General features: G+C 33.7%; 1 protein-coding gene across 2 annotated transcripts; it reads left to right on the top strand.

The window, feature by feature from the left end:
* The first annotated feature begins 390 nt into the window (after positions 1-390).
* On the top strand, positions 391-27,075 carry LOC123716084. 2 transcript variants are annotated; one of them, XM_045671629.1, is made up of 7 exons: positions 391-1,321; positions 2,252-2,308; positions 5,038-5,156; positions 10,900-10,962; positions 20,912-21,006; positions 21,316-21,435; positions 23,356-27,075. In XM_045671629.1, the coding sequence occupies exons 1-7, from the start codon at positions 571-573 to the stop codon at positions 23,504-23,506; spliced, it is 1,356 nt and encodes a 451-aa protein (XP_045527585.1). In that variant the 5' UTR covers positions 391-570; the 3' UTR covers positions 23,507-27,075. The 2 variants fall into 2 exon arrangements, with proteins under 2 accessions (XP_045527585.1, XP_045527586.1); XM_045671630.1 differs by having other exon boundaries at positions 23,339-23,493.
* Positions 27,076-27,693: the final 618 nt, after the last annotated feature.

Genomic DNA, 27,693 nt, shown 5'->3' with positions numbered 1-27,693 from the left:
TCTAAAGTACCTTATGCAAATTAATATGGTAGGAATTTAAATATGAGATATATACAATAGTATAATATATAAATAATACTTTATATGGCTTACATATACATATTAATCAGCTAAGACAGCTAAACGCTTACAGCGCCATCTCATTATTATTTCACAAACTACATAGAAGTAAATAGAGGACGCCATTTACAAAAAAAAACATTTTTTACAGTGCCTTTATATTTTAATAGTTGACCTGTGAAAATATATAGGTAGTTTTTACTTCTTCGGTCTCTGTATTTAAATTTTTATGTATTAATGATCACTTTTCGTTGATATATGACGATTGACCCATGTGACGTTATCGGACTATCCCCACAGCAAACGGTATCCGTCATCTGTCAATGGTGAACCGATAGCAAAATAACGCGAAGTGCGAACGAGCTACTGCTGTCGAAAAAACGAGACTTAATTAATTCAAATTAAGTTCAGCTGTATTTATTTATAAACATATTTGTAAAATGAAGTAGAGCTTAACATTGTTTAAAACACGGTCGCTAGTAAAGTGTATATTATTCGTTCATCGCTTCAATGGCTTCTACTCCTAAACAAGTGAACGGCAATGCATCGCCGAGCAACGGTCCTCTGGGAAAGCGAAAAAAATCCAAAGGAAGTAAAAGTTCCTATTTATCGAAATGGCTGGATAAAACAATGCATCATATTCAGGAACCCGCTCCAGATGGATATGATAATCAACGAACGAATTTAAATTGGTCTATGTGTCAATCACCAATTGTTCCAGGATGCGATTCCCATCGCTTAATGTACGGGTCGAATGAACCGATGTCCTTACCAACCTTGCCCATGCACTACAACCCTATGATGCACCATTATCCGGAATACAGGCCACAGCATTTTGAAAACAAGAGTATTCAGGTGCAGCGACCTAGAATACGCCGGCGGAGTAAAAATAGAGCAGAAGAACTTTCTAGTATACCAGCAGATGTAGCTAATCAAAATTACATGCAACCAAAGAATTTTTCTGATAGCCAAGACTTTGCAAGCTTGCCACCAATTGTTACATCTACTGGGGACACAAATTCGAATAGTGATTTGCTTAATGATAAAGATGATGGTAGTAATAATAGACGGTACAGTGATCCTTGTATGCGAGGTATACAAGGTGCAGACGAACAAGCCAATGGAGGGTCAGACTCTGAATCTAGTTCTGGTGTGTCTGGAAGTCAAGTTGGAAGCAGACTATTGTCATACTTGCTTGACCAGATAACATCATTGAAAATGGTTAATGAAAGACTGAATAAGGAATTACAAGAAACAAGAGGTTAGTAGACCATTAACTGAGATTTGAAGTTGTTACAAGTTTGATTTATAATTATTTTATTGATAATCACTATCAATTGACAGTCAGATTAGCATATATATGCTGATAATATATTTTATTATTTTTTATGTATAGTACCTAAAATTTATTAAGTACTAATTGTCATCTTAGTGAAACTCGGCAAAGAACATACCTTAAAGAATTTTACAGTTAAATAATAAACAACTTGGTAATTGGCTTATTGTTACTTAACCTAGATTCACACTGTTTATAATTAGATTTACAATTTTTATAAGTACATTGAATTGACAATTCTTTCCTCTAACATTATCAAAGTGCCTTTAAATTTTTTTGTTTTATATCGCAACTTTTTCAAAAGATTTAATTATTGTCACATGTATCATGTAAAATTGGAAGCTTTATTCCATTTCTCATATTGTTGTTAATTTATTTGTCTATAATAAAAGTAATAAATAAAGAACAAAAAAACCGTACCATACTAAATATTTACTTGTCAACCAAAGGTAACCTTAACGCCTACAAAATGAGGTCATTTTATATTATGTTAAAATATATTAATAGTAAAAACATCCTACACATTGCCTTGTGAATCATATTACTTACGTTTTGACCAAGTTAGTGTTACTTATCCTTGAAGTGTCAACGGTATGTTATTTGTATTGAAATTTGAAAACTTATTTTTAAATTCACCTGTCCCGTAGATCATGTTTCTCACCTGTCTGACATTGTACAATATTAATAGTACAGGTTGGTTATGAACTAACTTACACCTGTTACTTTGAGATAAAGTAGTTACTAGTAGAGAGCAGCTATCTATACATCAAACATGTATATGTCAAAGGACAAAAACATCTCATTTAATGAAACATGTTGCGTAAAAATAACCATTAATTTCTTTAATATTTTCAGCTGAATTGGATAATTATCAACCTCAAAGCTTTTATTCAAAAGGTGCAACAAATATGGGTAACTATACTTTGCAGATTTATTTCTACTTCGTATTAAGTATCTTGGCTTAGGAACCTTTTTATATCAATCTAAATGGGATAAGATAAAGATTTACTTTTATGATATTACGTTTATTACAGCAACCTTCTCGTTCTTTTTTGTTTTTCGTACATTTTATGTGTACCGCAGAAACTATATAAAAAGCGTTCGTGCCTGGCAAATCTCGGTACTAAGTGAGATTGCGTGTTGCGTTCGACCTATTCTGATAACCCCTAGGTCGATAATCCGCAGATAATTTCGATTCGTCAGTAGAAAATATATTTATGAATATTCTCAATAGAGACTGTCTACAGTTTTCTAGATCATTCCATTCATTAGATTGAGAAGCATTCCGGTTGCGGGTACATTTGTATATATTTTTAAATAATGAGTAAGACGTGTTTTTAAAATAAATAATTATATAAAATTACTAGCCGGCAAACGTCGTTTTGCCATGTATATTATTTCCAGGGAACATTTTTTTGTTCAATATAAATAAACCTATCTACTATAATTAAAGTAGGGTTGATCGTAGTGGGGTGACAATTGACGTTGTATGTATTTTTGTATGCTGTATCATAAAAAAATAAAAATAAAAATTTGGGATGTGCCCTTGTCACTTAGGGGTTTGAAAGATATATAGTAGCTGAATCTCAGACTTACTGAATATGCGTTAAAAATTCATAAGCATTGAGCCGTGAGCCGTGAGTATAGGAACGAACAGTGACATGAGAATTTTATATATATATAGATACTAAATGCTTCGTTTAACGTTTCTTAAAACCCATCTTTATAGATTATAATCAAACCTTAACGAGGGTTTGACGAGCCAAATCAAAGTCAAATTATTTTATTAATTTAGAATCTCTGTATTTATTGAATTTTTGGTGTTTTATGGGACTTTAAAAGAGAATAGATTTTTGGGACCAGACCCTGATGGGACGCAGTTAGTAAATATTTGCATTTAGAAGTCTTCTCAGTGGATACTGTATTTAACCGTTGAGTTAAAGTGAATTGAGCCGGCATTACCGTTAATACGCAAATCCGTCTTATTACACTGTCGTGTTCTCATTAATCGCGTAATTAGACAATCTCATTTAGTGCGTGTGAACTTGTAAATGTATATTATCTTTACCTAATACTAATTATTTTCTATTCCCACGTTATCGTTTTTAATTTAAAAAAAAACCATTCTTAATAAATAAATTCTATATATTTATTTGTAATGGCGTGTGTCGCTCAGTTGGTATATTTTTGAAAGTCTATGTTACTGATATATATTAAGTAGGGAGGTTTCGATACGCCTTTTTGCTTATACGATACTGATACCGATACGCTAAAGAATTAAAATTTAATTAATGTAAAATATATCAAGTTTGTCTAAAGTTTTATTTTTATTAAAAAAATATAGTCACAAACTTTGAATAAAATTAAAGGTTTAGTTATTGAAATTAATAATTAAATTAAAATAAATAATTGTAAATAATAAAAATTGATAAGGTTTTTGAAATTCTGTATTTTGTTTAATTTAGTATCTAATAATTACTACGCGCAATTGCAGTTAAAAGCGAACTAAAGTTTCTAGCGAAATGGAATACGCGGGAAAAATATATCCAATATATTAGTATTGAGCATCCCTACAGATAATGTAGCACTTTAACAGTGAAACAATTATTGGAAGCGGTCTTGTAGTTTTTGAACGTATTATTTGTAATAGAATAAATCAAATTATTCCTCTATATAATACTTTTTATAGTATACCTATATATGAAGTGAGATGGATCCTCCAGTAAAATTTACATAGTACCGTTGCTTTCGTCCAAGAATAGCTGTTCAAAATTCATTTTAACTATGTGAAATCGCACTAACAAATAAATTACTTTGTATGGTATAGTCGAGATGGCCTCTGCAGGTATTTGCATAGTAATAGCGTGTACATACATCTATATATATAAATGAATCCCTATTTCCCTTTGTCACGGCATTACGTATGAACTGCTGGACCGATTTCCCTAATTCTTGTTTTGATGTATTCGTTAGTGTCAGGAGAAGGTTCTTATGAAAGAAAAAAGCGCGGTAAATTAGAAAATTTAAGAATACTTAACCACTATATTATGTAATCATGAATTTTCTTACGCGTATTCATGTAACCTTTTGGCGTTTGACATAACATTGACAGAATGCGTGCTTCAAATATTGTCAAAGAGGATGTAAGAGAAGTTATTATATTGATAAAAAACATGTAAAATAATTACAGTCGCTAATTACTTGTGGAATTAATCTTGAAAATCCATGTTTTTCATATGGCCTGTTCCCATGTCGGAATACCAACAAAACTATTCATATACGCGCCAGAAAATTACCAAGGAATGTTGTATATCATAATTATATATAAGCATTTTTATTTAATTATACCAATTCGAAATCAATATTCATAGTTAAGACAGGACAACGTCTGTCGGGTATGCTAGTACATAATAAACTCAAGATTATTGGAAGTAAACGAATCTTAATTTACATACAAAGGGTCAGGATAGTTTCGTGTAGTATATTTACGTATACATAGTAAATAATACCGTATATACTAAGACATATTCCATACATTTGGTGTTATTAGGAATACCATTCGAAAGTGATATTCATTCTGGAGTTTTCCATCCAATAATGACAATATTGTATGTACAGGATAATTTTGTTTATTATTTCAGGTGGGCAGTATTCACCGGGATATCTCACAGAGCTGGTGCGAGAAATAAGAGATGCGACACGCATCAGAGAAGAGGCTATGTACGCGCGCCTGCGCACCTTGGTGCTAGAGAGAAATGATGTATGTACCTCTTCTAATACTATTTTTTAGCATCATGAATATAAGAATAATTTCAATACTCGTTAACTTTGGTGAAACTGCAAACCGGGCGTCTTGGAACATCGCCAATTTTCATACGCAAATAATAACTTTTTAAATGCGTAATAAAAAATAGTGATCATGTGATTGTACTAAGTTTTTGCTGAATGGATGAATCTAGTGAAGCTATAAACCTTATTATTAAAACGTCGGCAAAGCACTAGCAAGCCTTCTGGCGTTGAGTGCGTGCTATCACTTAACATCAGGTGCCCGTTTGCCCCCTTTTCTATAAATAAAGGCCCTCAATATGTATTTTTAACGATACGTTAATCACTTGTGCCTGACACAGAAATTTGTGGATCGATCGAAAAATCTGTGTTACGCTTAAGCCACTGGACCAACAGTTCTAGACATTTTATTTAAATGTCTCGGCATATTACTCGACCATTTTGTATGACAAAAGTATAGGAACACGATACCGTAATATAACATTATCTAAATTAACTTTAATACGCAAAAAGCGGATGATAAAATTACTTCCGATATCATCAATCACCTTAGCCATGTTCTCCACAGCTTTCTTCTACTTTATTTAATCATGTTGTTTTTTCCCTATAAAGTAAGGTGTTTTAATTACATTTTGTACACTACTTGAGAGGATAATTTTAAGTTTTAAACCGAATTTTAACAAATGCGTGCGTGTTTTTATTTTTACATAATCGTAACGGATACTTTATAAATTATATTATTGATATTATTATTTCCCATTTTTCTCTACTTAAGTATCTACTTAATATTAGTTGTTAAACGAAATAATTTATCAACGGACGCCGTACCGTTTGTTCGTTATTTTTCTTGAAGCACACGTGGAGTCGAACTGTTTGGTTATTGAAATATTACTGAACGTTTCACATTTCAAACCACTTTTAACGCGTTAACCTATTTTAGTTTCTTACACGAAGCTAGTTAATGTTGTTTAAGTGTGGTGGTTTTTTATTTGTGCAGTCGAATCGCAAATGCATTATAAATTTAGTAAATAATACTTGCTTTCACTAATACAGTAGGTCACGAAGTTACAACAAAAAGTAAAGGATGATTAGAGACGCTCCGAACGGCTTCCGCGTTGCAATTAAAATTATTACGAATTATTGGCTAAGTATGGCTAGCGTGTTTTGGATATTTCATTGCTGCGATTGTATTAATGCGTATACGATACTTTAGTGTAGTAGTTGTAAAAGATAACCTCAGTTTTTTACAGCTGGAGAACATCGATTTTCCATTTTCTTACAGTTTACTACACGAAAACATAACGATGTTTGTGATCCCAAAATAGTTATGAATTTTTTTTTAACTAATTTTCACGTTAACTACGATTTAATGTCATTCAAATTGGCACAAATAACAGGAGGGCTAAAAGTTTAACAGGCTAACATAGAAAAAAAAACTTTTTTATAGAATATGATTAGATAAGATAAGATTGAATATAGTTTAGCCTTTGAGAGCGATACAATGATTATAGCGGTCATACAATTTTTCGATACCATTTTTATAGTACGAGTCTTTATCCTCACAATAGGTTTCAGTTTCGGCGATTACTTCTTCATCAGCTCGCGCGGCACCCACTTGGAACACTGCTTTCGCATATCCAAATATTCGTCCGGGATATGTCCAAAATGTTCCATTCATATCTCATCATTAAGGCGGCCTATATTGTCGCCAAACTCCAAAAAAGCACTTTGTTTCTTTCCATTTTTTGTCATCGTTTCTTGAAGTAGGGCAAATGGAAAAAAATGTATGGTGGAGTTGAGTAGTTTATGTATCCATTTTGAAAGATCGATACACGATTTAAATAACTTCGCTCGATAGAAAAAAAATGCAAACATTGCCAATATTTGACACGTTGAATTCATTTTACGACTAAAACCTAAATAGACCAAAATTTTGAGACTTACACGACATATTTTATTGCAAGTCAAGTATCAATTTCAGATTTTTTTTACAAAATTATATTAATTTAATGTTTTACATAACCAATTGTTATTACGGGCCGGCGCGCCTCAGCGCTCCAGCTCTCCATTGCGTACCGCAGTCCACCCCGAGACACTGACACAGAAATTCGTGCTGGGATAGTGGCTTAACATTTTGGTTATCCAAAATTATTTTGTGGGTTTTTATGTTTTCACCGGTAACAGCCTCTATGAGGCGTTTCCCCTGCATGCATCGTTCCCTGTGCTCTTTTAAACTTAGCAAACCAGTTCTCAACGGATTTTTTGGTGCTGAATCCGAATAATGTTTATCAAGCCAAGCCTTTCCTTCAATAGTATTTTTTTCTCAAAAAGGCAATTCCTTTTTATCAATTTTTTGAAGAATAAAACTTTCTTCACTCTAAATAGTATATCTTGCGAAATATGTTCACGTGTCTTTTGAAGGGCTAACTAATTATTAACTAGTAGCGCCATCTATGTGTCAGCCTACGAACTTTTCAGCCCACCGATTATATTATGAATTTGTCTGGAGTTTGTTACCAAGCAAGTAGATAAAATTCTCTTAAAATATTATGAAAACTGACTAGACTTTAAATAAAATGGATGGATGGAAATGGACTTTTTCGACTCTTTCTGTCAAATTGTGTTTAAGCTATACAGCTTGAGAGTTCGGTGCAATTTATTTTTATGATTTTGTGTACCCATCATATCGATTTTAATGCTTTAGTAACAAGTCAGCCTTGATAAAGTATTATCTCATTTTCAATCCTGAAATCCCTTTTTAGCTCAGGAACGATTTGGATCCCATCACAAGACTCTTCTAAGCGAATTTTTTATTTCTCACTTCCTATATCGATATGGGCGACTATTAACCACTTTATTATTTAATTTTTAACTGCAATAAATAATAAATAAAATATACACCTATAGTTTCAATTAACGCATGGATTCATTTCAGAAATGTTAGTTACGATTAACCAAGCGTAGTTTTTCTTAACAATGTCTACATTGTCATGACTACATTTGTCGCTAGACAATGTATTGTGATAATGTAGTTCTGTTATAATTAAAAAAATATCGAATTGATATACAATTTCATTTCATTACAGACATCACACAATTCAACAGAATGAGAAAATGTTCTAATTATAACTATTGTCATATATTTTTATTTTATTAAATCGATCGCGTAGTAAAAAGAATTATTAAGAATTTCCATAGCGCAAAATCACCTTCATCATGAGCACACCCCTCATATACGAAAGAGGTCAGTTCCCTTCCGTTCTACGCGCTTGGTGTAAATTAAGAAGAATTTATTGACGTTCATAAGTGTACATTTCCACCTGTATTGATGTTTTGGGTAAGTCCAAAATATCAATTGTATTGTATTTGATTTTAGACAACAGACTGTATGTTAACATATATGTTAATATCAGTTTTGTATATATAATGTACAACCTTGTATTTATAAACTCTATGTGGGAGGAATGCGTTACTAATGTAAAAATAATTCATAACTATGACTACTCACAACTATTTTAAAAATGACCAAATGAATTCGGTTAATGATATGTTTGCGGCCAATATAAGTTTTGGTTATTCGGTGTAAACTCCATATAAAGTCCTTCGATGAACGACCAACTCCCTAAAGTGTCGAAATCAATTGGCTTTGCTTGGTTGAGCTTCTCTTCCACACAATGTTACACTGTACATAGCATTACACCCAGTATCAATAACGACGACAATTGAGTAATACAGTACTTTTAAAGTTGCTAAAATAAGTAAAAACTGCGCAGCTGTGTACGTTCTTTTGTCGCTTTATTATCCTAGCCCGCAATAAACTCAACTGTCGAAATCATGCATACAAACTTTCTAAGAAATTCATTCCTTTGCTTACAAATTGGGATTGCTTGCACGTGTAGACTGTTGTTGACTGTGACTAATAGGAGTCGTGGATTATCTATTCGTTTTCTTCACTCCATTTAACGACAACCTCTCTATTACATATAAATAAAAAATTTAACTGGTGTGTGATACAAACGTATTAAAAATTTAAAGAGACTCAAAAATCATACTACAGAGACGGAGAATCATTCAAATGTCGATTTTATTTAGATATCAACTTCCAGATATGGACCCGGAGACTACTGTTATATAAAAAATAATAATTAATATATTATGATACAATTAAGTTGTCTTAACATACTAAGAAAAGGCAAAATGTAGTATCTATATGTAGTGTATTGTTACTGTTTTTCTTTTAAATTCTCAAAAAATATTTTTATATTGTAAATGTGTGAATTATAAAATAAATAAATTATATACATTTAATGCAAGAAATATCTCTAATGATCGTCAATGCAAAATACAAAATACCATGCGTATTACCCCGAACGTCGTTCCACAACTGAGCGTAGTTTTGCCGCGCACCACCACTATGTGGAACCAGCTGCCTATGTATTTCTGAACCAAGGACTTAAGGTCGTTCAAGAAGCGTACCAATTCTTAGAAGGCCGACGTACTTGCTTGAGCCTTTCAATTTGAGTATTGGCGGTGGTATCACTTAACATCAGGTGAGCATTCTGCATGTTTTCCTATTAGATTGAAAAAAATATTGAAAGAGAAAACTGAAGTCTCTGAAGGTAATTTTTTTATCGGCAAAGCGGTATCGCATTGACGCTAAGATTGTGATAAGATAATGTTTGACCTAGTCATGCTTTTAACGAGATTTTTCGCACAGTTAAAAAAAACATTACTCGAAGCACTTAGTACTAGATCCTATCAGCAGATTACTCACGAAACTTGATTTTACAATATGGTATCAAACTTTTGTAGGTCAAAAGCTTTTCTGACTTACTAGAAACAATTTCTAGGACTTGTCTCATGAAATACCAGAAATTATAGAATCGATTTCACATACAGTATTTTTATTAATATTTTCTAACATTGACGCTCAGTTTCTATAAATACGATTCGTAGTACCCTAAAGGTTATAAAGAATATCTTGAATAATATGCCGTAGCAATTACGAATAGTATTTTTTTAAGAAGATCATGAAGCGAATTCATTTACTTTTTGATTAACCAAGAAATTGCTTATTATTGTTATAATTTAATTAAACAAATTTTCACACTATTAAGACTTGTGAAAGTTACATTTTATAATCATTTTATTTTTGAATGTTTATTCCCCTGTTATCAAAAAAATTTCAAGATAAGTAAATATTTTGTCACGATAATAATGTATCTTATACTTTAATTATCAACATATATTTCTCTAATCTTACGTATATACACGCCTCTCACTACCAATAAAGGAGATCTCAATGTAAAATTTGCGAAATTTTTAATCGATTTAATTAAATAAATCAATGGCGCTACAACCTTTTTTAGGTCTGAGCCTCAGATTTCTGTATCTGTTTCATGATCGTTTGTGAATTGAATAGGCAAGTAGGTGATGAGCCTTCTGTGCCTGACGCACGCCGTCGACTTTTTGGGTCTAAGGCAAGCCGGTTTCCTCACATTCTTTTCCTTCACCGATCGAGCTAATGTTAAATGCGCACATAGAAACAAAATCCATTGGTGCACAGCCGGGGATCGACCTCAGGGATGAGAGTCGCACGCTGAAGCCACTAGGCCAACACTGCTCAATCGGTTTAATTAGTTTACGTAATTTCTTTTATGTATTTAATTAAACTTTTCATCTATTAAAATATATATTATTCGTAACTTTTGTTACAGAGCGGATCAGGGTCAGCTACATCAGAATCAAAAGTTGCTGAAAGGAATATTGAGGAAATCAAGGTAATCTTAAACAGCGCCATCTCTTGAGAAATTCCAAACTATAATAAACCATTTGTGAAACTGTATAACGGCGCTGCTGCATCGTTCAGTAGTTTAACAGATTTACACTAGATGGCGCTTGTTACAATTTAAATCTTTTTATTAAAAAAAAATTGTTTCAATTGACGTTTATTTAATTTTAAGATCATAAAGGTATACATTATCGTTTCTTAATGTATACTAAATTAATGAAGCCTTTATATCAAACAACCAAGTTCTTACACCTAATAACTAATCTTATTAATGCACTTACACATTTCTATATTAATTATTATAATTAATCTACTCAATCTTTCTCGGTATTTGCTACCCTTACGACATAGGCCTCCTCCAGATTTTTCCACTTTAGACTGGTGTCTTCTAGTGACTCCTCCATAGTGAGCCTGCTGCTTTCTTAAGAACGTCTTCCCATCGCATCAAAGGTCTCCCTCGGTTTCTTTTGCCATGTCCTGGATACCATTCTACAATATCTTTAGTCCATTTACCTGTATTATCGTATGGCTTGCCCATCGCTATTTTGATTGTTTCACACTGTATTCTATATTTTCAAGTTTCTTCCCACTTTTGTTTGTGTTACTCCGTCCGGTCTTTTGATATTTAACATGCTTCGTTCAATTTATGCTGTGTATAGATATCAAATTGATATCTCCATGATAATCTGAAGAGATTTTTACAATATGAATTGTTATTTAATCCAATGAATAATATTGTTATATTCTTGGTAAATTTGTCGAATCACGGCTCCACCAATCTTTTTTGTATCGTTCTTTACTACTTGTATATTGTATCCCAGTAATATCAAGGAAGCTTGTAGTAGAATTAATTAAATGTATATTGTTTTTATTTTTGGAAAAAATGTGGTATAAAAAGTCCCTGGACAATATGGCGGGGGAGTAGAGGGTTATAAAATAAAAAAAAATATCAAGGAAGCTCCAGGGCGTTGGACCCTTTATATATTTTTTTAAACTGATAATATTACATGCATGATGTAAATGATGTCTCAGTTCCTTGTGGATCCCAGTGAACACAGTAGGTTAGGTATTTTTTGTAGCATGTGCGATCAGATTAGGTTAAAGGCAAAAAAAAAAATTCATTCTTTGATAAATATTTTCATGTTTTAATAAATTTCGATGGGGTTGCCGAGTGATGAAAGGCGTAGACAAATAATTAAAAGAAGACTAAAACTTTGTCCTTCAAGTAAAGTGCGTTCGGTTCGCTCTTTTCTCGTAAAAGGCCGGCAACGCACCCGCGAGCCCTTTGACATTGAGAGCCCATGGGCAGCGGATCATATCACTTAACATCAGATGGGTCTCCCGTCCGCTTGGGTGCTAAAAATAGAATAAAACAAGGAATTTTATGCAGCTGACATTTTTTATAATCTCTTGCATAACGAAGCAATAAGAGAACTTTTTCTCTAATATATCGTATAAGTAATATGTTACTGATACCTTAAAATCCATCCTCAAAAAACTTTTTTTTTTTACAAAACCCATATTTTCATTTTTCTTATAACTATTAGTGTATTTGCGTAGCGTTGGGTGGTCCGCTAAGGGCTCTCCACTCGTCTTCACGTCATACACCTTTATTTGTTTGTTCGCGAAACACCCACAACCCGTGACTGCGCTAAATTTTGTACAATTTTTTACACACTAAGAAAATAATTCATTCAAATAAGGTCTATTATAATTTATATAATATTTCACTTTTATATCTCGAAGTTAGTAGTTATTATACATTAAATAATAAAAGTAACTATTGTTTAAATACCTAAAAGTTTGCATCTCATACCCCGAGGAACAAATTCGTAAAGCACTATCACGACTGTTTTAATGTTTTCTCATTTTAACTTCCTTAAGTTTGTGTAATTTAAAAAAAAAACCAAAACATATTACTATATAATAATTTTGTACGCAATGTTAGTTATACTCGTTTAAAGAAAACACTTTTTAACGTATTGAAGCTATGTATTATTATAAACTTATAATTATTTTACATAATTTTAAGTTTCTCCCGACGTTTCGCTTCAATTCGGTAAAAAGGTGTTTTCTTTAAATGTGTAAAAGCTATGTTAACAAAAGACTTACTATTATTTTACATATTTTTTATTTTATTTTTCCGACGTTTCGCGTGCTTTACAGCTTGCGTGGTCACGGTGACTGAAGACAATAGGTGTAGAATGTCAAAAAGTATCACAGCTGTAGAGCAAGTTGTATTATCTGTATTTATTTCCCCGGTTGATATCGATTAAGAAATGACGGGTTTTTGCAGAAATGATTCACTCTATTTTCGCGGATTGTTTGTCTTGGTGGTTTCACGCACGCGAAACGTCGAAAAAATTTAAAATTATGTAAAATAACTATAAGTTTATAGATAGCTTCAATCAAATATTCGTTTACCCAAATTAATTTCCCCTAATCGCAACAACCATATAGTTTCAAATTAGACTAAATAATGATAAAAGTTTTTAAAACGAATAAAGATTGGTATACCTTCGAAACATTCGTCAAAATGTGCCGTCGTAATGTGTGGTTATTGTGTCGTCCGTAATTATGTTTAAACAGTGAAACAAAACAACGCTTTTGCTCTTCAGTCTAATTAGATTTTTAGACATTTAGTTATTTTTTAACTATGTACACTAAATACATACCATCAATATTTAAACCGTCGAATAGGAAAAACATAGCTTCCATTAGATATGTATAATTATGTATGTATCCTAGTAATAACAGTTTTAGTTTCTTTTATGAAGTTTTATATTTATTTTATACGCATTATCCACTTGACTGTGCAGAAAATGTCGTGTTAATCGTGAAACTAAAAGAACTGTTCGTCTTTTATTATATTACTAAAGAAAAAAAAATTTTTATAACTGCCGACAATCGTTAGGGTGGGAAGTTGGGGTTGGTGTTAGTGGGAATCGCTGATGGAGTGAGGGCAGCATTGCCTAGAAAAAGCCAAAAAAAACCTTCTGCTGTGTTACGTAGTGGAACACTAGTATAAGCACAACCCCGACCAGTCCGAGCCATCCACGTCCTAGTCGTCCACCCTGGGACCTACTGCAGCCACGCTCACGCGTGTCCACTACCTAGAGCTTCAGATGAGCTGAGGATGCAGGGCAAAAGGCGAATATTCTGCGCCTTAAAACAGAATCCACTCACTAGGGAGGTAACCCGTATAAAACCGAGCATGTCTGGATGCTCTAAAGTGGCAGCCCCACTATCAGACTAGGGCACAGTGGGTTAATCTCCTGCTTGCCTGAAAAACCAACGATTCAAGAAACCGAAACAGTGAGACTCACTGTGGACGCACTCTGCCCCACCTAGGGGTTATAGGACATTAAGTCAAGTAAGTCGACAATCGTTAGACGATATTTGTTAATTTATAATAAATAAATTTCTAATGTTCCCGCATCAATCTAGACTTTCGTATATGAGTATCGGTGAATAATTAAACAAAATCAGTGGCGCTGCGATCTTTTTAGTTCTGGAGCTCATATTTATGTATGTGTTTCATTATTATATGTCAATCTAATAGGCATGTAGGTGAACAGCCTCCTATGCCTTAGGTACGCTGTCGACTTTTTGGGTGTAAGGCAAGCCGGTTTCCTCACAACGTTTTCCTTCACCGTTAGTTAGACAGAAAGTGCGCATTTTTATACAGCCTCCGACCTCAGGGATGAGAGTCGAGAGTGAGACTCTAAAGCCGCTAGGCCAACTATGCTCGTTGAATAGTAACCAACAATAATTCCAAATTCAAATTGCCTTCCCATAACGCTTGTCATATTAAATACATAACTTAATATTCCATAGAGGAATTAACATTACAATGCATTCATAGATAAATTTCGTAACAATGCCAAGCCCCGTAGGTATAGCAGCATTTGTCAAAGTAAATAAACATAGTCGGGGGTTCGGTACCAGTTCGCGAACTAGGGATTATAAAATCAGCGTAGACTCGCTAAAGAGCGGAATGCATCGATTCACCTAAAAGCGAGGGCATTCGTACGTTCGGTTGCCTTTGTGTCCTTCTATTACACCGCAGCGTAACAGCGGGCACAATTTACAGAGTTATTATTAATAATACACATGGATAGATTTGCTAGCTGAATGTGAGCCACACACTTTTGGGTCCAGATTTTTCTGTAGTAATTATACACACTATATGCAAGGTTAATGGATAGGAAATGTCGTTATTAATATGTATAACAACACACACAACACATTATAATGAAAATGGAAAACAACGATGCCACTTGGACGAAAAAAAAAGCTGTTTGGACTGGTCCATCCGGAAAAAGAAAGTAGTAGGTGACTGGATAGGAAGTTGAATTAAGACAGGGAAAGGATTTTGGATAGACTTTGTGAAGAATAGGGAAAAATGGAGCGGCCTGGAGGAGGTCTTTACTCGTGAGAAGTCATGTTTTTAAATACATAATATGTTATTTATACATTTTTAAATCATTTAAAATAAGCATAATTAATAAAATGAGATTTTATTGATACAACTATTTATCGAGTGTGTCAAACGTGTGTCTAACGTCGAAACTCTGTTACGTAGGACAGGACTAGGACTGGGATCGAATAAAACTAGTCCAATTAAACAACAAGAACATCCCTTTGTAGCTACTATCCTTTTCGAAGACACTCATAAAGCCAGAGCCAGCATCCGAATATTTGTAGACATATTGAAAAACGTTCAGTTTCGCGGTAATTTGAAGGGAAAGGCTAAATGGCCAAGAAGTTCGGTGTGCTCAGCAAGTCAAGTTGTCAAGAACCAATTTGTCTTCAAGTCTTTCAAGAAAAAAGCATGCCAAGTCTTCTCTGGCATTGAGTGTCCATGTGCGGTGGTATTAATAACATCAGGCGAGCCTCATGCCTGTTTGCACCCTGTTCTATAAATATATAATTAAAATTGGCTATCTATTGAATACAAAAGAAAAACATTTATGGTTCAATGAGGGCGAACATTACGTTTTGGCTTAAAAAGTTACGCGTCGGTATGATGGACTGCCAGCGGTGTTTTGTAGTTCTCCCTACACGGGGCATTTGAAATATGAACGGGTGCGTACTGGGAGGGGCGTTGTGTAAATATTGGCAGATGTGAGTGGATGCAGCGCGGCGCCACCCCGCGTGACGTCACCGCAACCCGCGCTGATTTGATGTTCGATGTTTGAATCGTGTTACGTGTACGAATTCTTGTAGTATATTTAGGCTGTATTGTTATGTATATCAAGTATTTTTGAGTGTGTTTTATTTATATTTCATTACGGTAAGCGGACACAACTCGGAAATGTTTCGCTGACAATCGCTCTTTGGTTTAAACGTCATAGCAGTTCTCGGAGACATTAGACGGAGTATATTATATAAATGGCGGCCTTTTTATCGGCTATGCGTAGCTATCCTTAATATCATTTTTTAGCTTACCTTTTCAGCCTGTATACCAACATATTGAACAGTTTGCTATACTAGACTTCTCATTTTTTTAAAAAAGACCTACGTACTAAATGATATTAAATGTTTCACTACATAAAATCCTTTCTCAGAGTTCAAGAAATATTTTTTTTAAATACTCCAATAGGTCCAGCCGTTTTCGAGTTTTGAGCTTAGCTATATATTTTGCGATTAATTTTTATTTATATAGAGTTTAGAAATATATATAATATATAATAGACAGCTCAAGGATAAATTAGGCTTCCGATGATGAAAGGTTTTTTGAAGCAGGGGATAAAAAATAAACATCCAGCTTTTAGTTTGTTCGTTAAATGAATAATATTGTTATTGTTTGTAATATTTGTACATTATTTTTGTGTTATTGGTGTATCACGCGTTATTATTATTTTAGATAGAAAATATTCTACTTTATAAAACTATTAGATAAATATAAATATTTTTTCAGTGTTCGGAGGCCTAGACCTAAAACAGTTGTAGCTGCAAATTTTTTTTTTTATATAACACAATTATTTGATTGTAACTTGGGAAATACCATGCCACAAACACTTCAGTCTATTTTTGTCATCATAAAAAGAACGATTTCTCTTTACTTTTCTTTTAAATCACTCACCAGTTAAGCCGGATGATCGGCGTTCAAAGGTTGCTTAGCTGAACATTTTCTCATGTACACTGCGTGGGCGCAGCGTATACGTAAATCATTAGCGAGTGGAGCGCAACGGGCGTAATAGGTTAATTGACGTGCAAAAACGCGTAGGTAACGCGAAGCACTCGCTAAGTGACCGACGAGTTAAGAGTTGCTAAGTTCATTTCAAAATAAAGGGATAATATTGAATATGTTTTGGGATATGGAAGCCACGTTGTGTTTTAACCCACCTATTTAAAACCGCCAAAACGTTTTACGCAAGATGACGTCGCTGAAACACTTAAACAAACTTCATGATTTTGTTATAATTATTATTCATATATTGTATTTAAAAAAATGTATTTGGATTAAATACTAATCTGTGATCGTTTTGTCATGTGATGACGTATGAAAATTAATATTTTAAAGTTTGTTTTTTTTTATATATGTATACTAGTTGACCCAGTGATACGATCACATCATCTACATATAATTGTGTCAAAACAGAAACATTTTTTTTAAAACAGACCAAAGAGAATTGACCTTATACTACAGATATGAAACAATTAAATTTCTAAACATATCATAAAAATATTTGACTACCTACCAAGTTTTCGAAAAAGACAAAAGACGTTAAATGTTTCTTAGCTGGGAACAGTTTGTATCTATTGGAAAATTTATATTTATTTAGTATTTTCTAAAACGTTATAACTTACTTCCCTTAATTCCACAAATATTTCAAAATCATAATTAGCCAAATCGGTCCAGCCATTCTTGAGTTTTAAGCAAGCAAACGTTACAGTAATACATTTTTATATAAATTAATGACTATTCAAAAGTTTTAATCGTTAACGCTTTTTAGCCATGTTTTATATACTTGACTTTAAGTCCTATGTCCCCCACGTGGGGCAGAAGACATCCAGTGTAGAAAACCAACCTCTAATCGGTCCTGGGGAGCTATTTTTTATAGATAAGATGGTATCATTATTATACTATGTATTTATTTTTCCATAGCCTATGGAACTTTGTCTCAGATTGAGACATTTTTTATAACTGTCAAAGGACACATTGGGCATTGTATCAGTGTCCTTTTAGTTATAGGCAAGTAGAGCTATTTGATGTTTTTTTTTCTTCAGAATATCTTAAAGAGCGCGAGCTGTTTTCTTTATTAAAATCTAATGCGTTACATACGGGACTCCTATATTCTCGATTCTTTCGTTTACAATAATTTTAAATAGTATTTCTATTTATATAAAACACCCTTCGTCGTTACTCCTCTTTTCGAAGACTCTTCTTAAAGCCACAGCCAGCATTGGAATATTTAGCGTTGACATATCGAACGACGTTTCATTCATTTGGAGGGAAAGGCTAAATTGGCCTCCAAAAAGCTTGGTGTGCTCAGCAAGGCAAGACGGTACTTCGGCAAACGGTAAAGCGAAAATTCGGCCCCACATACTGTTCTCAGCTCTGGGCGGTAGTTCCCCAGTACCATCCCAGTTCCTTCCAACATTCCACACCTGCTCGTTTGCTCCATTCTATAAAAAAATGTTTTATACTGCATTATTCAATGTACACAGTGACAGGAATGTAATTAGTTGACTTAACTTTCGCGTGCTCGTAATTAATAGTCTGTGCTTTCATAGAGAAAGACATTTTCTCTAAAGTACGTGACTCGTTATAATCGGTGTCGATATCACAACTCTATTTGCGACGGCGCACGATTTCCTGAGGTGGTAGATAGGAGCTCAACTCTATGGATTAACCAATAAGCTGGGCTAATTCCTGTACCTCAAATCCGCGACATCCATTACGTCTTTCAAAGTAAAATGTAAAAGTTATCTTTTGGAATCTCAGTGTGCTGTGTTGGGAATTTGCATTATCTAATATTTTATGTTGTATGTTGGTTTGAGTATTTATTCTGGTTTTAAATAATTTTGATTTTGGTTTTATTTGTTTAAAAAAAATTGTTTTGTTCTGTGTATGTAAAGCTGTAGCTGTTTTAAAACTGAGTTGCGCCCCGTTGCGATAAAAGTAATTGTTTGTATTTATTTTGTATGTGTATGTTTTAATCAAAAATAAATTTCTCTTTCTTCGTATTGTGAAAGAAGAGATTGGAATTTTAGAAAAAATAGACAAGGAAACACTTACAGAACATGTCAGTTTGACCTTTGAAACCCGAAATGGACGTACAGATACCGGCAAACTTCTTGAACATTAAACAAGGGAGTGGGGGAAAGTTTGCGCATCGTACACAGCGCAGGACACAAACGTCAACTGATTTACCAATCACGCGATCGACACGTGATACCTAAAAATCGCTTCTGCGCAGGCAAGGATATTTGTTCAAGAAGTGTGCCGGTATCTATATTAATTTTAAATAAATTTAATCCCCTGATAAGTGGACACCATAAGATTCAGTAAAATTCTATTGGTTTCTACATACGTAAAGTAGAAAATATTCCGAAAGACTAACAAATATCTGCCAATCGGATATAGCAAGCGAAGGTGCGAAGCACCGGAAACCGGGTTAATAATGTAATAAACGAGTTTAATATAATTTTTTTAGAGTGTTCAGCATTCGTGCATGTTCTAAGTCGAAAGTCAAATCATTTATTTCATCAGGCCTCAGTTCTATTGGCTCTAGTTGCCCCACCCAAAAAGTTTTTTCATACGAAGAATGGGCAAGAAATTCCATATAATAAATATCTTAAATAGTTTTTACAATATTTGATAATTATGTGTAGGGGAGCGTTCATGTATTACGTAACGCATTTTCCATTTTATAAAACGTTACGATGCGGGGCGGGGATTGCATTACGCGTTTTTATTAATATTATTTTCCACTTTCCTGTACTCTACACCACATGGGAGGGGTCAAGTATCTCCAAAAATTGCGTGACGTAATACTTGAACGCTCCCTAGACCATGTACCTGTTATTCAAGTATTTCGACCAGAAATTGCAGGCCAAGTGAAATATGACAGCGCGGTCAGCGTTCCGTGTTCGCGAATATATTAACTGAAATAACGGTATTGCAGTTGTCTGCAGATGCAGTAAAGTTACAGCCAAGTGGCAATAGGAGCTATTTTTAGCTACAAATTTTGCGTAGTTTTGCGTACAGATGCTGATATATTTTAAAATTGTAGATAGTTAGTTTTTTTAAGTTTTTTTTTTTATGTAATAGGACAAACGGGCAAGACAGTCACAGATGTTAAGTGATACTGCCGTCCATTGAGTTACATTGCCAGTTCTCACAAGTTCGTTGCCAGTTGTTAACTTGTACAATTAGATCTAAATGTCTTCTATGGTTTATCGGCTTCTTTAATGCATCACTGAAGCTGAATAGGTTGTCTCGCTCTTACAACTCAATTATTGGCATTAATGAATATTGATATAATTTACAACAATCTTCCTATTTTGTGTATCACGCTTATAATGAGGTTAAAGTTTTTTTTTTACTTTTTGATTGTGTTTAATTGTTTCCTTGCTATTAGGCATTTTTTATGTTCGATAATAATTGAATGGATTGGAAAATTTGTGAAGTCATATTTTTTGCATATTTTTAAATACATGTCATTGGACTTATACTTGGAACCTAAAATTGACGACATATTGCGCGTATGATAGCATTCATAACCTTACACGTAAAGTTTTCATTCGATGTTCCAAGAACAAATCAACAGCATCAAAATATTATAAATTCAATATTAAATCCGGTCCGTTTCTAGTTTAGGCGGGATTACCATTGGGATTCTAGAACTTATTGGTAATATTGATTATGTATCTATTAAAACTAAATTAATTAGAGTGTGTAGGCTCAGTACATACATTGGTTACAGGCCTCTCTGCGAGCGTCGGAAGCGGACAAACGATGCATGATGGATCGTATAAACAAATTGGAAGATGAATTAAGAATCCTAAGGGTGTCTAATAGGTAATTGTTTACACTACTGTAGCAGATTCACATCCTATAAACTTTTCAGGGTTCTATATGAAACTAGTTATTACTGACAGTTGTAGATTTGTAATATTTTGCCCTATCTTGAGACAACATATAAGATTGATTCCCGGCATAATGCAGACCTAGGTGGGGTTGTATATGTCGTGTTCAACCCTTACATAACTAAACCAAAAAATATATTTATATATATATATATATAGATATATATAAAGTCTAAAAAACTGCAGAGGTTTTGGTCAAATCAAAGGTAGTTTTAGCATTTTTTTTAAATAAAATTTGCAGTTTGGAGGATAATAGAATGTCAAATGGTACTAGCGAAGACGAAAGTGAACGGATGCGGCTGCGCAGGGAAGTTGCAGAACTGCGCAAATCGAAACAAAACGCCGATGACAACGTTCTCAAGTGAGTACCTACATTTCATATTATAAATTGTCTCGCCTTAATACACCAAATTAGCTATTTAGCGTTTTGTCCTTCGTTTATGTCACGATAAAAAGTAACAAAACGTGGATACGGTTAGGAAATGGCATATGGTACAAAATCAGTCGTATATACTACATATAAAACTAGTCTGGCCATAAATACTGTTACATAAAAACTTTTCTTCTTTCTTAACTTTTTAAATATTTTGAATTTGGAACACGTATATTATTTTAAAAACTTCTTCGATTTTGCGCCATTTCACATATTTGTTCGTCTTCATCGTCAAATTACAATATGGAATGGGGTATTAAAAAAAATATAGGATTGCAGTGATCGCCTTTCACAAAGTGGGTATGGAGCCGTTGGTCATATATACAGGACAGGACATCAAAATTTACAATTAAAGAGAGTGAATCGATCAAAACGCCTTCTGTCGGTGATAGCATAGAAATATCCTCATTACCCATTAAAAAAAATTGATGATTGAAGCACAATACAATAAGCAAAATGATAAAGTGTACGCTCACGCTTCTAAAGAAGCTGCTCAAGTGGTTGGAAAGGTACAACGTGCGTCATCATCCTGCATCAGTGATGGTTTGTTGGGGCGAGTCTTATCAAAGAGTCACAAAACTACATTTTTGTGAAAAAGGAGTGAAAACTACAGCCAAAGTGTATTAAGATACAGTCTTTTATAATGTTGAGAACCTTTTTTAAAAATATACCGTGGACTTTGCAGCAGCATTCTGCATCTTGTCACAAGGCACGAACTACCCAAGCCTGGCTTGAAACCTTCCGGACCTTATTAGAGCTGAAACTGGCCCTCATCTAGCCCAGATCTCAACCCTTTAGACTTCTAATTATGGTCAGTTTTAGAGGACATGGCCTGCTCTTGACAACACTGTAACATTGAGTCTCTAAAAATCTTTTGAGCAAGTAGTTGCGAAATATCCCTAACAGAAAACAGTGCGTAAATCCATAGATTCGTGGCCAAACAGATTTAAAGTCCTGTATAAAAGCCAAATGTCGCTATTTCGAAAATAATATTTTATTTTTTATTTTTGCTGACACTTTAATAAATATGTGGGCATACATTTGAATAATATTACATTAATTATATAAAAAAGTGATTTTTATTTTGTAACAGAACTTATGGCTGGACTAGGTATATAGATGGCTATAATATATAACTACACGATTTAAATATTGTCGAATATTCATGAAAATACTTTCTGGTGTGATGTGGTTTGGTTTATCCCTTTCTTAAACATTTATTGGTAAGTAGGTGATCAGCCTTTGACATCTAGCTGAGAGGGGTGTAAGCAAGTATAAAGTTTCTTAATAAGATCTGCAGTCTTGGCTTGTGAATTCAACTGAGACTTTGGGTCTTTGATTCAAACCCAGGCTGTGTACCAAAGAGTTTCTTTCTATTTGCGCATTTAATATTCGAATGGTGAAGGAAAACATCGTGAGGATGGCGCCCCAAAAAGTCGATGCCGTGTGTCAGGCAAGGAGGTTGTGCTTGCCTATAAGAAACAGACCTAAAAAGTTTGTAGCACCACTGGTTTTAATAAGATCTGTATACTTGATATTTTGTTAGTTTTTCCGAATACAGAAAGCCTAATCAGCTTCGCCTTGTGTTAATGTCATAATGTTTTTTTACTGCTTTTTTTTGTTACGTTGCTAGCTGAATTATTAATATTTTCATACTTAATTCTGGTTGGGTTAATAATTTTAATTTATTACGTATATTTCTGTAGCGTAGCCAGTCGAATAATGAATATAATTTTCTCTGTAACCAACACAGCTTCATAATAATAATCGCATGCTTTTTTTTATTTCTTTTGCACCGCACTTTACTGAGATATTTTTACTATATTTCAAGGCTAACCTCACTTCCAGACTAGAACGTCTTGTCACACAGTTGCGGTCCAAATTCAACGGCATTATGTCGAATGGACCGGACTCTATCCCCAGCGATCACGATGAGATGCGCAATCGCCGTCTGAGCGCTAACTCAACTTTCATGTGCGGGCCTGTTACGGACTTGTAGCGAACGGAAATTGGGCACGTTGCCGTTAATATTGTCGCGGATTTTGTTCAATCCGCCTATTATAGACTGTTGGCCAAGAAGTAACAATGTATTGAATGGTTCGAACAGTATGCCAAGAAGTGATTTGATCCACGGATTATAGAATGTTTAGGTGTTGAAGGATCATCGTGGCCTAGAAGTTCTAGGATAGACTGTTTTAAGCCAAGAAATTAGATGTAAGATTTGATTATACTTGAATTGCCTAGGATCATGGAACACCTGTTTGATAGATTTTTTTGGATTCAATCAAAAGATACATTGACATGTACTTTGTCGAATTGTGAGCGCTGTTCGTTTTAGGATTAAAAGTGTTATTTAAGAATTTGTAATATTTTGTTTTTATCACTTTTGGGAACGTGATGAACATTTACGCTTTTGTTTGGATACGTGAAGTAAAAAATCCGGCTTGCGTTAGGCCCAAAATGTCAGTGGGTCAGACACAGGAGGCTGCTTATGTACAGATACATAAATCTGAAGCCCAGACTTGAAAGCTAGTAGCGCCACTGATTTGTTTATTTATTTTTATCGTGCGTTAGTGAAGGATTTGGGTGCTATTTTCTGTACGCAACCTAATTTATAGTTGTTGCGTAAATTTTAGCACCTCGTTCATGTAATTTGTCAGCCTACAATGCTATTTGTCAAGACATTATGCGTATAGCTTAAGAGCTAGGTAAAAAACTCTTAAAGACTTATATAAAAAGTTTCTGTTAAAATCTTATCTAAATCGTTAAATTTTCTTGGGTGTGTGTTTGCAGCGCGTTTAATACTTAAAAATCTTGCTATTTGCAACTTCGTAGTTCAATAATTGTTTTTTTTTTTGTCTAATTTTCTTTAATGTTATTTAATTTTTTTAATTATCACTCTGTAATCTTAAATCTGTCCGTTCGCGTTCTTTAGCATGGTCAGTCTAAACCAGATTCCATTTCACTAATTGGTGACCATGCGTTTTAATTATTGTTTCTAAAGTTCAATAATTACCATTTAGGCTTGTCAGTGGTCAACTCTAGAGCTATCGTTTATATCAACGCCGCACGGTATGTTGATATTTGCAATTTTCAAGCAATTGCCTTTGACACCTTGTCCGATGTTTGCAATGCCGCGATGACCTTTGTCAATGTTTTCTTAAGGTCCATGTTTCATTGACCATAGAACCTTAAGATCGTGTTGGATCAGTGCTTACTATGGTGGCAATTGTTTTTGGCACAAAGATTTTCTCAGGCATCATAGGTGTGTGTGAACGGTCTCTCGCTGAAAGAGCTTCTCTCATATTGGAGAAAAATTTACTAAAATGTAGAATGTTAAAGTATACTACATACTCCCTCAATTATCAGAGAAATATGAATAATAATCTAATTAGTCCAACACTATTAATTGAATAATATAAATGTATTTCTAAAAGCTCGACAAGGAAATGAGCGACTCACTAAAATCAACTTAATTGATAAGTTTTCTGTTCGCGTTCCCATAGTGATAATTGATTGATTGCTTTACGCTTACGTCATACTAGTTAGTACGTATACAAATACGGCCTGTCATGTGATAGTTATACAATATATGAGAAACCTCTGATCTTCGAGTACTTGAATTATTTTTGTATGTAGAAAATTTAAGACGTTTTTCGTGTAAAGGAACTCAGTTGGACCGTGACACTACAAATCGATTAATATTATTATCGTTTGGCTTTACTTTACAAATTTTGGTGAGTTTTAGAGTTCGCTAAGTATGACGCAAAAACATACATATCGCTGAGTCACGAGTTACTACTTGCAGATTTAGAGTATTTTATGAGTACATGAGATGCCACCACTAAATGTTTGACAGAACCGATTCTTATAAATTTATTAATACACTAATATATAGTATTTATTTGTTATAAATATGCGATCCTTAGGGAAGATCCAAAAAAAAATCCAAACAAAAATTTATTGTAATAGTATTTACTATTACGTTCCATTCTACGCTAAGGGTACAGACATGTTTCTAACATTGTAAATTAAACAGTATAAGCCTTCCCCCCCCCATATTGTAATAAATCAATATTAGTTAACTTGAGCAAGGAGTCGATAGAGAACTTAAAACTGTATGAATATAATAGCGGAATGTGCTCTCTAGTTTGTAGATAGTGGTGCATAATCTGATGTACTGCCCTATTGTACGATGTGGATACACAATACGTTGCTATGGTAACATACTACGTTTTATACACAATAATATAGCAATAGAAACTCGATTATTTCTGTATTTTGCGACAGAGCCAAAGCTTTCATATGTTCAACTGTTGTGGCTACAAATATGTATGCTTTGGAACAATTATTTTACCTGTGTTGATTCGTACATCATAATTATCATGTATAATTAATAATTGTATTATAAATGAAGCAATATACTCGTTCCTAAATAATCATGCGTAGGCTAAGAAATCTAATGTAGATACGAAATATTTTAAATTTATATCATCGCTACAATATCGCGTTTTAACAGCGCATTAAAACTAAATCAATCAATGTCAATAAGTTATTACTTTTTCTGTCAAATTCTTTATTTTAATGAAAGAATTAGTGCTGGAGACAAAGTAATCGAACTGATTTAGTTTTTAGGTGTGACGCTAGTAATATTTCTGCGCATCTCTTGCCGAACAGTGAACACGATTACTTCGAATCTGTCCCTTAAGTTAAAGGAACAAATAACCCTTTCGCATCCCAAAATACAGTGCCACCAACTTCTAATGACATCGAAACTGTCGCGTTAGTGTTGCCGAATAATTTTGGGAAATTCGTCAGTTAAAAAAAAATTATTCGGTGAATTAACTTGAAGATATTCATCCAAGCGGGATATTATTTAAATATAAACTTATCATTTGCCTAAAGATTTATATTATAGATTATTAGTATACATAGATAAAGTGACATTTGACAATTTACAAAAAGGTTTGTCAATGTCAACTGTCAAGTTTTCGAATTGAATTGGTGGCACTGTAACCGATTTATACTAACCACCGAAATGATATTCATATTAGATGTAAGTGACATACCAAATGTAGTAATAGTTATGTAAAAAACACGAATTATCAAATATATAATGCTCAAATTAGGTACTTATTTTGCACAACTTAGCACTACGATATAAACGCTTAATGTGCCTATCGAAATGCAATTAATGCCAAATTTATATTTACTGTTGTAATGTCTTTGTTACACTAGATTTTTTTAAATACCATCAACTATTAGACGGAAAATATAATATATACAGTATTAGTTTAAAGAAGACTTACGCAACTGATGCAACAGTGAATATAAATTTGGTAGTCTGTTTAATTTTTTGACAATTCGTGTTTAGCTTTTTGACATAGAGAAAAGATGTGGTGCCTTATATGAAAATATTGTCCGCCCTGATGTTGTATTATCTATTGTTGTGCCATTCTTTTTATTTATTGACTCCGCTTCGTTATTTAAATTATTATACTTTATAAAATTTGCCACGTTTGCTAATGTAATACTCACTATTGATTTGTTTGCTTTAATAAATGATAATAATTAATATTGTGTTTTTTTTTCATCGCTCTGTATTTTAGTTTTTAGGATAACATTTAATAGGCATTCTCAATTGAAGCCCATGGATTTCTTTACTGTAATTTGATATGGTATCTTATTTACGCTTCCTTTTTTTCTCTAAACACACTTATGATGTAATAGAAAAATCTCATTAAAATTTTGTTTCTATAAAATGGTTCGAACATGGGGCAAACTGGAAGGAAGCTCATCTGATATGAGCCACCCATGGACACTTACACTGCCAGAAATAACTAATGAGTCCTATATCACCTTTGTTGATAATGTTTTTAATAAATTAGCTCGGATTCTAAACTAGAATCTGTTTGGTAAAACGACTGCGTAACAAAGACGGGGCCGGCGGTCATACGTCCTTAATGAGGTTCAATTGCTATAACCCTTGTGTAATTTTGAGTTCAACAGGGGATTGTTTCCATTATTTTTAAGCGTTTTCAATAAAAACAGTGAAAGGGCGCTGGTCACGTGACCGCCCGTGGCAGTCACGTGGCGCCATCTTGCGGATGGGAACTTCCGTGGCGTCATCTATGAAAACTTGTCAAGGTGCAACCGATAAACAGTGAGTCATGGTAATTTCTGTAA

This window comes from Pieris brassicae, chromosome 11 (genome assembly GCF_905147105.1).
Source record: "Pieris brassicae chromosome 11, ilPieBrab1.1, whole genome shotgun sequence".
In the NCBI taxonomy this organism is placed as follows: Eukaryota; Metazoa; Arthropoda; class Insecta; order Lepidoptera; family Pieridae; genus Pieris; species Pieris brassicae.
This window is presented reverse-complemented; position numbering and strand designations above follow the sequence as displayed.